Below are 12,937 nucleotides of genomic sequence, written 5' to 3' on the forward strand. Positions count from 1 at the left end.
TGCCAAGTCTAGGGGCCATTGATCGTTATTAAGCTGCTTGTATTCTACATGTTTAATGACAAGGAGAAACTTCTTTTTCTCTGGCCAGGGGTCTTGAAATATCAGCAGGAATTTCTCCCTAACCATCTGCCTCAACGAAGGCATCTTTTATCATCTCTCCATCTTGGAAGGACGTCTTATGCTTATTGATCGAGTGAATCACCCAGAACGATGCTTCAGTGTGTCTGCCTTTGTTTTTTGAATTCAGCCGAGTGAAAAATGACGGCTGTCCGATTAACTGAGATTTTAGTTCCCTCTCCTTTCTCTTTCTCAGATCGCTTTTCGGAAGGAAGTCAGTTTCGTAGTTTTTATGAACAGTTCGAAAGTGCCTTTCCACATTTTCCTTTTTTGGAATAGCAATGATACATTGAGAGATCAGACAAACACACTTCGATTGTGACATTGTGAGAGAAATAAATCTTCTTCCAATTCCACATCCAGCCCATAACCAACAATTTTTTTTAAATCCCTGCTTTAGTCGATATAAATTGGAAGGCTAACTAGATCACTTAGATAGCTGGAGTTTTGCAGTAGCTTGCGCATTTGATCGTGTGTGCGGGATGACCAGTGTGTTAAAAGAAAAGAGATCTCAGACTGGCCGCCGCCCTTCATGTCAATCAAGTGGCAAATGCCATAGGGAGGATATATGATAGACTAACATTTAAAAAAAAAAATTTTTTTGAATGCAACGTGATCTACCTGCACTACCTTTCTGATCTACCGGTCAATCGCGATCGACATATTAAGCACCCCTGCTGTGTGGTATAGCGAGTCTGCGGCTCAGAATAAGGTGGCCATTTTAATAAATGAATAATTAATTTGCAGGCTCGATCTTAATGGGTGTGCGTGATTGTGCAGCTGCGAGAGGAGTAATTGTGGTGAGATGCACATGCACGTGAGGTTGTGATCTGTCACAATTAGTTCATTGACTTCCAGCGGTTCATGATTAAGACATGATGCCCAGGAGATGTATAAGGATGAGCCAGGACGAGAAAAAGAACAACAGTGGCAATCAGAGAAGGAGGTTAAGAGATGGAGAGAGAAGGCAGTAGTGACAGAGAGCCGGTGCAAGTGAATGAGAGGGAGAGAAGACAGACAGCAGGGAGGAAGTCCCTTAAAGGAGCATGTGGCCGACACTCAGGGGCTGAAGGAGGTCACTCTGGTCGAGTGTCCTAGGAGTTGGAATGACTGATGTGCCACTCAGATGTAGTGACGCCACGTTAGGCCAGGAGAGAGGCAGTGTGGCTGCTGGGGAATTGGAAGGCTCAGTGAGGCATGCTGTGGGGGTGCCGTGGACAGGAGGGGCGCAAGCCTGGTAGCAGGTGTCAGAGGCTTGGGGATGGTGCCCTTCCAGGAGCCAGAGATGGCTACAGGGGACCGAGCCTAAGAGCATCGTGGAAGGTTGGCTGAACTGACAATTAGGCGCCTCCTTGGCAGGTAGGATCCAGTTGGGGTTAAGCCAAGGAGACATCAGATTTTAAAGGGTTGCACAAGTGCTCATATTCTAAGGAGAGTTTCTTGCGATGTTTTAACCTCACTTCTAAAGGATTATTAATTTATTGGATTGTTTGTATCCTCCACATGGACACTGTTCATTTTAAAAGATTATTTACTTTATTTATTGAATGCACAGCACATTTGAATACTGGTTTGGTTTTTGATGGTTTTAATAAAAGCACTTGGCACCTTTATGCACCTACCATTTGCTTTGTGTGTTGTGTTCTCATTTGCTAGTCTTATCCCTCGGTTACGTTATTGGCGGTAGGGGGTTCAACAAGCTCCCGAACGCTACAGGGAGAGTGGAGCCAACCTACTCCACCACATACTGATTTAACACATTTTTGAAAGTGGTAGACAGAATATATAAGGAATTGAAGTGGAATCTGTGAAGATGTGGGTCCTGCTCCATGTTCCCATCTCTCTTTTGGGAGCCTCTCAAATCGCACCCGGGAACCACTCTGGCCACACTGCCACACCTCATCTCATTATTTATTTAACAACTGGCCATTCGTTTAGAGCCGCGGACCCGCTATACCACAGATTCCCACTAGTGAACTGAACCCAGCCTTTCACTCCCAAGGTTCAGTAGCACCTCAAGCTGTCTAACAGTGAGGGTCAATTTATTTTTCAAGTCGTGATTTTGAGGAAGTGAAATATGTTGTGTGCTTGCTTGAACAAATCAGAAAATTCTTCCTACATTTGTGAGGAGTTCACCTTGGTAGCACAGTAGAAGTCACTTACACCACTTGTGAAAAAAGAATTGCAGAATTGTCAATCAGGGTTAAGTTTGGGATCCTACATTTAAAAAAAAATGTTTGTTCTCTAAAATGCTGTTTTTAAACGTACATTTCTAGAAACAATTTGATGGAATCAAACAACTCTGTTGGCAGATTTGGATTCAACACTGGAAAATCTATAAAGATCACCTAAATGTTTTTTCCAGCAGGGAAATATTTTTTTCTTTCTGTAGACGAGTGTAACTGAACTTTTAATGTTCACATTATTCAAAATCCTTTTATCTTCATACACATTACAGAAAGACACATTTATTCATTATCAATGATAAATACTTAGCAAATATATATCTATGGATTTTTTAAAAATCGTAAATCATTGTTAATCATTAATCACAAGTTATGTAGCCAAATGACGTGTTGTGTTGAAGCACTGATGGTGCCACAGCGGTCTGGTGGTCAGCTTCACTGTTGTTAAGAAGACACAGCAGTTCAACATGACCTCAGAATAGGATGTTCTGGTTGTCACCCTGACTACTCCACACTGTTGTATCCACAGACCAGCACCCAATGAAACTCAAAGGACAGCAGTCTCCACAAACTGCACAGATGCAGCCCTCAAAATGAATTTCCCCAATCGTTCAATGGCTCTTTATGTCCTGTCCATGGAAATCAAAAATCAGGAGTGACACCATCCACCTTAAATCAATGCAAATTAACACCATAAATGGAGCACATGACTCTCACTCTGTAAACCTAGGGACATAATAGCCCTGTCACTCCCTAAGACTTGTCTTACAAGATTCCAAGATCAAAGATCAAAGCACAGTTATTGATATGCAACACAAAAAAGGCCTGTTGATCAATGTGCAGCTCAAGGAGGGCCGATGCCCAATGCCTCAGACATGAAGGACAAGCAGCTAATGATAACCTCAAGTGGAGTGGATGTGTGTCTGCATGTCTGGGCTACAAGGCTGAAATCTAAAAGAGTGTATTTTTCAGTGAATGTGTCCCCCTGGTAAATATAATAATAATGTATATGGTTCAACAGACTAATTTTGCTTCCCTCTCATTCTTTGCATTCATGAAGTATCTTAAAAGAGACAGCAAGCCATGAATAACTCAATTGGTTCGGTGCTTCAGTGATAGAAAAATGAGGGCATAATGAAACATCTAAGAACTTTGTTACTCCTTACTGGTTTGCCTGAAAGAATATACAGTATTTCAGAGAGAATATACTTACCATATCATGTCTTTAGATTTGTTGGGTATTAGTCGTAGATTTTCATCAAAATAACGTTCGATGACCAAGTTGCTGTTTGTGTCATGAGCAGACAGGTAATTTGTAATCACACGACTGGGAATACCTAAACACCGCAGCACTGAAAAATGTACAAAAGCGCCTGTTAGCAAACTAAGAGTGAAATCATTTGCTGAAAGACTTTTAAAAAAATGTGCTATGCTCCCGCCAAGCTGCACGGGTATTCCATGGGTGGAGGCACTCATCGTTTGTGCGTTTTGGTGCTTTACAACGCTTGATATTCCACAGTGGCCCCTTCCCATCTTCGCGTAGTGGTACTTCGAGCCGCTAAATAAAAAATACCAAAAGTGCGACGTGCATTCTTTCTCCAATGTAGAATCCTTGTCATCATCTGAGTTCACCTCTGTTATAGCACGTCTTTATGTGAAAATGGCAGTGTCAGATGGGGGGAGCGTGAACATAACTGGGAGAATAAAACTGAATAAAAAAAACCAAAAACTAACCTTTACAAGTACCATAAATTTACACCGGCTGTTACAGACTAAATCAAATGTATGTTTTTATTCTAAAATAGTAAGAATAAGAGCAGCTCACTTCTCAAAATGGAATTGTGCGGGGTTAAATCCATGAACTTTTGATTACAAAGAAGACCAAGCAGAGCAACAGCGCCAGTGGAGGAGCCACACTCAACATGGCTGATGCTTGGGATGAGCCACAGAGTGGCCACACGGGTCGGGAGAAGCCTCCAGAGAAAGACGACTACCATGAGGTATGTGCTGGTGATTTAGTTGACAACATGTTTAAAATAACTCATTTTGTACTGTGCACATACCTCGAAGAAGGTCATCTGGAGGCTCTGCGGGAGGCAGGAGAAACTCCCGAAGATGGTGGTGCATTATCGTTCGAGCCGATGAGAATAACAAAGAACTTCCGCATGTCGGGTGCCAGCAAGGGACACGTGACCGACCCCGAAGGATTGTAGGAAGGAGGAGGTCTGTGTCCTGCTGCTTACAGCTTCGCCCAGGAAAAGACGGACTTGGACTTTCCGAAGGGGAAGGGGGAGGCGGGCGAAGAGCCGCTCACCCCACGAAAAGGTAAGGAGGGCCGGGAAATGACTGATCGGTCCGCCGACAAATTAATAAAGGCGGATCGCAGTCAGCCAAACATGGTGACTCGCTCCTCTGAGAAAGAGAACTCCAAATCCCAGTCACCCTTGTGAAGCCTGTCAGAGCACGTGCCAAGAGCGTTTGTGCTCATTGGCTCCCAGCCGGAAGGTAAGGCTAGTGATTGCCTGAGCCTACCTCTGGCTGAATTAAATAATGTTATTAACTTGCGGGAACTGAAAAAATTAATTAAGCCCGTAAGTAGCTTTTTGCAGATTGCAGCTACAATAAAGAAGATCGTTGAGGAGCTGGAAGCAGCGGCCGAAGCGCCTTTGAGAAAGGTAAAGGCATACCTGTGGCAATTTGGTTGAGAGCCTCCCATAATGATTGATTCAGTGGTACAGGTAAGCGAGACCCGTACCGTACATAATACAGGGATGCAGAGTGATACGAGCCCGCGATTAGTAAATAGCGAGTGCCAAGTAGCTGCGAGCCCTACAAAGGAGTGTGGTGTAATGACCGAACGTTCGTTGAAAGGATCGATCGGACCAGAGCAGCTGAATAGTGCTGTCTCCTGGAGCGATGTGGTTCTAAAGACGCCGCCTCTGGTCATTCAGAAGTCGAAGGGGGTGCAGACAGTTTCCCATAGAGAGACCCAAACTGTGGACAAGCCCCAGATTTAAAAGGAGATCCCAGAAATGAAACAGGGGTCCACTGATAAAGTAGGAAAGGGAGCAGAGAGTATAAAGGCGGCTGTGGAACCCTCCTCAGTGAGAAAAGGGGCCGAGCCAGAGTTTCCAGACTGTTTCCAGTTCTGCTGAGGGAAAATAGCAGGAGGACGGAGGCACTGTTATGAATGCCGCCGGCTGAGCCACATTCAGCGAAACTGTCCTTGGAGAATGGGGAATAAAGTGTCTCACTGTAATGATGTTCCCCTAGGTTCTCCAGGGAATACTTTGCACAGAACAGCCAAGATCCGACCAGAATCTCCTCCTGGAGGGAGACGTCCCTCGCGGGGCTGGACGCTTTGTACCACGGTTCTTCGCTGATGGGTGAGTATTGTAGATTATGGCCGGCAGCTTATCCTGGCCAATACCCCCAAGCCACCAGGTGGAGTCCTCCCTGCAACATGGAGATGCCCCGAATTCCAGCAGGGCATCATGAAACTTGGGGTTTCCCTTCACAGCCCTGCTGGATACCGTGGGGGCCACCAGAGGACACTACAGGGAGACTCAAGGACTTGTATGTTCTGTATAGCCCGGAAGTACTTCACAGTCATGAGGATGGAAGAAATAAAGTACTTCCGGCTTGAAGAAAAAGAGGAGTTTTCACCTGACCCGGAAGTGCTGGGTAATCACGTGGACTGAGGGATCAGAAGCACTTCTGGTTCAAGGACTAAAAAAGGATTATGGGAAACCCCAGCAGGTTGAGCTGAGTGGAGGGTGATTTGTGCACTTTATTGCATTAATAAATCCAGCATTTGGACTTGAATCTGGTGTCTGATCTGAGGGTTCAAGGGGACAACAGCGCCCCCTATCTGTCACATGCTGTATATGAATAAAGTTTATGTTTCTTGAAAACCCTGAATGAATCTGTGCAACTGTGTGACCCAAGCCTGACAAGATATAGATATTATATATATATATATATATATATATATATATATATATATATATATATATATATATATACATATATATATACAGTGATCCCTCGCTATATAGTGCTTCGACTTTTGCGGCTTCACTCCATTGCGGATTTTAAGCATGTCTAAATATATATCATGGATTTTTCGCTGGTTCGCGGATTTCTGCGGACAATGGGTCTTTTAATTTATGGTATACGCTTCCTCAGTTTGTTTGCCCAGTTGATTTCATACAAGGGACGCTATTGTCGGATGGCTGAGAAGCCACCCAATCAGAGCACGTATTACGTATTAAATAAAACTCCTCAATGATATACGATATGCTTCCCGCTCGGTGCTTCGCACACTTCAAAGCTCTAACAGCCCGTATTGATTTTTGATTGTTTGCTTTTCTCTGTCTCTCTCACTCTCTCTGACGTTCTCTGCTCCTGACGGAGGGGGTGTGAGCAGAGGGGCTGTTTGCACAGAGGCTGTTTGCCTAGAAGATACGGACGCTCCTCTAAAAAATGCTGAAAAGACTACCTTCACATTGATCCCTTCATTGCGGCCACTTTATCGCCGATGTTTCGTATACTTAAAAGCCCAACAGCCCTATTGATTTTTGATTGTTTGCTTTTCTCTCTCTCTCTCTGACATTCTCTGCTCCTGACGTGCACTCCTTTGAAGAGGAAGATATGTTTGCATTCTTTTAATTGTGAGAAAGAACTGTCATCTCTGTCTTGTCATGGAGCACAGTTTAAACTTTTGACTAAAGGGTGTTATTTCATGTCTAGAGGGCTCTAATAATGTTAAAAAATGTATTTAGAAGGTCGTAAACAGGTTTTCTATGCTCTAACTGTGAAAATAATAGATTTACAAATAAAGAATACTTCTTCATGGAAATTCATTTATCTGTCTGGAGTGGATTAACCGCGATAAACGAGGGTTTACTGTATAACTGTGCGGAGAATATTTATAAACAGTGTGGGAGAGTTTCTAAGAGCTAAAAATATATAAAAATAACCATACAAACATATGGTTTCTACTTCGCGGATTTTCACCTATCGCTGGGGGTTCTGGAACGCAACCCCCGCGATCGAGGAGGGATTACTGTATATATATATATATTATATAATATATACTGTATTATGCATATGCTGATTTATTGTGTGTGTATTTCATAATACCAGAGTAATATTTCAGTTTTCAGTCCACACTGAACAGTAACAAGGCCCCTGTTTGCCATGGGGTATTTTGCACAGCACTTAACATCCTATAATTTTAGGTATAATAAAATGAAATCATTGGTTACTAGTGTGACTGAATACTCTCTCCTACCAGATGGGGAAACTGCACCATACCATTGGTTCTCCCAGTATCACCATGGGCTTTTTGCTTTAATCATAAATTCCAAAGATGTGTGTGTGTGTGTGTCAGGGTAATTGGAAACACTAATCTGGCACAATATAAATGCTTGTGAGTGTGTCTTGTGATGGATTTGCTTCTCATTCAGGACTGGTTCTTACCTTGAGCTCAATGCTGTCGGGACAGGCTTCAGCTCAATGTTACTGTGTACTGGAGAATACACGTTAAGCAGAAGAATGGAAAATAAGCTTTTTTGAGGATGTAGTTTAAGCATAGCTCAACAAAATAATAGAAAACTCTCCTCAGTGGGTGGAAAATTTGCTAAATAGGATTTTAGTGGATTAAATACTGATGGTTTTTCTTAAAGGAAATCATTGGATAATTCAGCTTTCAAAAACGATGTACAAAACATTTTACACGAGAAAATTACCTGTGCAACCAACAGCTGCAAACACCCAGCACTGGCCATACTTGACTGGTTTGCATGACATGGTGTCCCAGTCTCGAAGAATCTCCACACTTCCATTCCAGCTCATTGGACTCACTCCGTCTTTGTAATTATTGTCCCATCGTCCAGAGAGGACTCCTTTATCATCATTACAGTTAATCTGAAGGTTAGAATAATAAGGTCAGCATTTAATCTTTAATCGGTTACAGAACAGTTAAAATAAGATTACTTTAACTTTCAATATTATTCTATTTAGTTGGTTTTTGTAATAGCGATCTTCACTGAGTACAGGCTCTGAGTGCTGGAAGAACTTTACGGGTAAATCATGGACTTTACAAATGACATAAAAACACAGATTTGTTTAAATGTACAGCAGTCACAAATTGATTAAAATACATGACACCTAAAATATTATTAACATTATTGTTGGTCTCATCATTTATAGGTGCAGTCACTTATAATGTGTTAAACATCAACTGCAAAAGCCTGTGACTAATCCCCCCCCCTTAGACCAATTTTGTTGAGATATTTTTCAAAGAAATTTGTCTGGATAGTTCAATTTTGGTTCAGCTATCTTAAACACATGGCACTGTACAAAATTTTTAAATTTCCCTTTGAAAAGCATTGGGATCGATCTGTTCTTAGCATAATTCTTTTTTTTTTTTTGTAAAAACGTGATTGCTATGTATTGATTGTAATAAAATTAATAAATAAAAAAAAAAAAAAAAAAAGAAAAGCATTGGCGAATTTGCAAACTCATTCATCTTCAAACCGAGAAACATTTTGTGCGACTTCAACTAGGAATTCATTTACTGTTTCAGTTTCACCTTGTAAGCGGTTGCTTGAACTTGTATATTTTGTAAATCTTCCACTTTTACTGTCTGATAGCCACTCGGATGCCCAATGCAAGTGTGTCAGACGCCGGGCAGAGCATGCAGGCACACAAACAACAATTTATTTCTTATAAGCCCAAAGTCACATAAGGAATGTTTCACTGTGCTTTAACAGGCCCTTTTTTGACAGCCATCCTGCCAAACCCCAAGGCTTAAAAAAGTTAACTAATAAAATGCAAAAAAAGTCACTTCTCTGGAAATAAATGAAAGGAGAAATCAATTCTGTAAAAATATGTAAGACTAAATTGAACATCTGCAGTGGGCTGGCACCCTGCCCGGGGTTTGCTACCTGCCTTGCGCCCTGTGTTGGCTGGGATTGGCTCAGCAGACCCCCGTGACCCTGTAGTTAGGATATAGCTGGTTAGATAATGGATGGATGGATGGATAAATTGAACATTATTATCTGCAGATTATTATTGTAAGAAGCTGACATTATCAACCTGCAGCTAAATGGTGTTTGAACTAATTAATAACACGGGAACGGTTTCGCTGCCCAGAGTGATGTAAACATGGGATGGGTTTAAAAATGGACAGTGGCATTGGGAGGTGGGGGGCTTTAATAGCTTAAGCCCCTGGTCTTTCAGTCCCAGATATACACAAAAAAAAATTACAGCAAGTCCCTGATCTTCTTGCCTGTCACATACCATTCATATCCCAATTATACAACAAATCAGTCTTTTTTCAAGATCTTACTTATTTATATCATTTTAAAGAACTACTGTGGTTTAACTAATATTACTAGCTACATGGGGAACTTATTTCAATTCCTTTTCTCCTTTCATAGGGTAATATTGATACTGATTTTATACTGGCATTGGTCGTTTTGTATTGATAGATTTTTTTTAATTGCTAATTATTGGATATTTCTCTATTGTTACGATTATAAAAAAATTGAACAACAGTTAGTCACAGACCCTCCACCACTAACACACATCAGTCGATGCCCCTCTATCACTCTTCATTCTATTAAAGCTAGGGAGCCACCTGTTTGTGCTCAGTTTTTAACTCCATTGTAAAGTGTTGTCAAAAGCATACATCTCTCTATATATAAAATCCAACGTCTGTCTGTCTGTCTGTCCGCTTTTCACAAGAGAACTACTTAACGGATTTTTTTTCCTATAATTTGCTTGATTTTGCAACTTGTCTCATTGTGCCAAGTATCATAGTTCGCTTGTGGTAGCGATTTATTTGCATGAATCCAAGAGACATGCAGCAGTCCGAGGGGAGGGGGCGGGGCCTTCCCGAGGGGCGTGTACCTTACCTCTACTTAGCTAGCGAATGAGAGAACTACTTAGCGGATTTAGATCTTTCTTTCTATAATTTGCTTGAACATTCTGGTTCATTTTGCAACTTCTCTCATCGCACTAAGAATCATAGTTCACTTGCAGGAGCGATATATTCACGCTAATCCGAGACAGAGGCTGCAGGCAATCAGAAGTGATGTCAGGAGTGGGGAGCCAGGTAGGGCCCATCTCACTGTCCTATTTCATCACTATGTGGGCAGAGCCATGGGGCACGGCTAGTTTAATATACTTTGCTAAGATATGTAGTTATATTGAAATATCGGCAGAATCTCTCTCATTGTTACGAAACCATTTAATAAACAAAACTGCAATAACCGAAAGGCACTATATAAATAAAACATATTATTATTAACTGAATCTAGATGAAGTAAATAAAATTGTGGAATGCTCCAATCTTTCAAAATAGTTAACATTGTTGCCAAACTCAAAGTCATGTGTATCTACCTTATTGTTCATCACATTCTGCAGTTGAACTGTAAGTTTTAAAACTTATTTCTTTGTGCTAAATAGTGACAAGATGATGATTTTAAATGTATGAATATCCACTATTTAAGGTGACCATTAAATAAAATTAAAAAGAGAATGCTGCCAAGATAGTCTTTAGTTAGAAGGTAATAAAAGTATTCAACTTCTCACAAATCAAGTTAAAGAAGCAAATTACGTGTCAAATTAAGATCAACAATTTACTCATTATATTTTTACATGTACTGAAAATTTGACATTGTGTAACATTAGCCAAATGCTGGGACATTAGCAGATGTTAGCATATTTCTTTCTTCATAACCCTTTTGCAATGCAGATAGTTACAAATGATTTAATCTTAATTTTATACTGTTACTTACCATGGCACTCACTACTCTGGTGATGTAAACTGGACTACATCTTTTAGAGCAGTCACGATCAGCATTATTCAAAAATTTAGGATTTTCATCCAAGAGCCGAAGGCATGCATCCAAAATACCAGGTTCAAACTAAGGAAAAAAGAAAAAAAATGTCATTATTATAAATAAAGTACTACTTTATAAAAGAAAAACAGATGATTTTCACGTTGAGTGTGGGAAACATATATTTTATACTCCAATGAAGGGATGCGCATGAGGTTGTTAGGTGCTAATTCACTCCAGGATGGAACAAGGGCAAGGTGAGGTCCTGTGTGTGGAAGATTTTCTGCATATGCTATTATGGGATGCAGTATGCAATGAAGGAAAAAGAGCAGGTGCACTAGCTGAAATGAGAGAGCTGTGAACTGGGTGGCAGCCCAAAATGCTCACAAGTGGGGGACTTGCCAGTTGTGTCCCACCTTCTCCTTATAGAAAGAGGGAGGCCATTGAGAGATAAAGAGAGAGACAGGAGGTAAGAAGGGAGAACTTAGAAGAATGCTTACAGTATATGGTCAGTGCTATGATACAGATCGGGGTCTTTCCCTGGCTTATGCGTATTTTCATTTTTAGGGGAGGTTTTCGTTAGTTTTGAAGGAATGTTTTTTCATATTGCTATTTCTATAAATTGTGCTTATTATTTGTGTTCCATTACTTTAAATGCACTGCCATTTTCTATGCTTTGTAGGTGAAGCCCAGCAGGTGAGACCCCACTGACGTCTTTGCTGCTAAATCCTCCTTATGGATTTGTATTCAGTCAGAAAAAGAGAAATTCAGTAGTGGAGCATTGAGATTGTGTTGTAGTTGTGCGAATGTTGTTATTTTCTTTGAATTAACTGTTTTTTTGTGATTTTCTTGCTTTGTTTTCTTGGAGTCTGCCTTCGGATAGTTATTTTGGATTTCTTCACCACTGATTGCCTGTTAGGCAGATCCTTTTCCGTTCTTTTGAATATTTTGCTTCTTTTTTGCCTATTTTGCTAAATAAACATTCAATTTTTAAAAATTCTTTATACAACATGTCTGTACAAGCCAGATTTTGACAGTTTCCTTCCTATAGTTACACATTTTCAAGATATATTTTGGGACTATCGTAGATTTTGTCAAGTTTTCCCATATTTACAGGTATGTACTTCCACTCCGAGTCAACAGAGGGTGCTGATCCTAAACATGTTCTCTTCAGAATTTTCAGTTTTGAGAATACACCCAAATAAGGGCATTTGACTCCGCCCCTTCCCATCCCCCAGTTATATATCCCATGGCCACTGGAAGGAGGCCTCACCTTTTGTAAAAAGAGCACACTGCAGGATGGACCTCCTAGCGAAGTAACTGAATGAGGCATCCAAAGCCTAAGAGATGCTCCTGGTTTCTGGAGGCTTTTCTGCTACTTTTTTGTGCCATACAGTGCATGTTTTGTTTATTTATCTTTTGATTAAATGGGGAGAAAAAAGTTTGCACCCCTGCATTTCTTCATGTGGACCTGCAGTACTCGACCACAGTCTATCTAGGCCGTAGACTGCAGGTTATCAGTTGGGGGACTGGGTGGCATGAGGGGGTCTCTTCAGGGCTGGCCAGTGAAGTTTCTGGCCTGCTTTGAGGAACATTTTGGATCCTGCCAAAAAGATGACCTGTCACATATACAGTAAAACCTCAATTATCTGTCATTCGATTAACCGCCAGTCTCTGTTAACCGTCAAACTAAATTTAATTGCACACGCCAGTGCCTGCCTATTACTGTACTACTACTGCTGGGTTGTTTTATGTGACCTCTGCACATTGGAATAACTCTCT

General features: G+C 41.0%; 1 protein-coding gene across 1 annotated transcript in view; it reads right to left on the reverse strand.

The window, feature by feature from the left end:
- Positions 1-12,937, reverse strand: part of LOC120515154 (protein-glutamine gamma-glutamyltransferase 2-like) — a 122,176-nt gene that overhangs the window by 19,697 nt on the left and 89,542 nt on the right. Inside the window, exons 5-7 of the mRNA XM_039735908.1 lie at positions 11,114-11,242; positions 8,057-8,234; positions 3,517-3,655 (exon numbers count right to left, since the gene is read on the reverse strand). Coding sequence (XP_039591842.1) covers positions 3,517-3,655; positions 8,057-8,234; positions 11,114-11,242 — 446 coding nt within the window. The remainder of the gene's footprint in view (positions 1-3,516; positions 3,656-8,056; positions 8,235-11,113; positions 11,243-12,937) is intronic.

Source organism: Polypterus senegalus, chromosome 14 (assembly GCF_016835505.1).
Source record: "Polypterus senegalus isolate Bchr_013 chromosome 14, ASM1683550v1, whole genome shotgun sequence".
Classification (NCBI taxonomy): Eukaryota; Metazoa; Chordata; class Cladistia; order Polypteriformes; family Polypteridae; genus Polypterus; species Polypterus senegalus.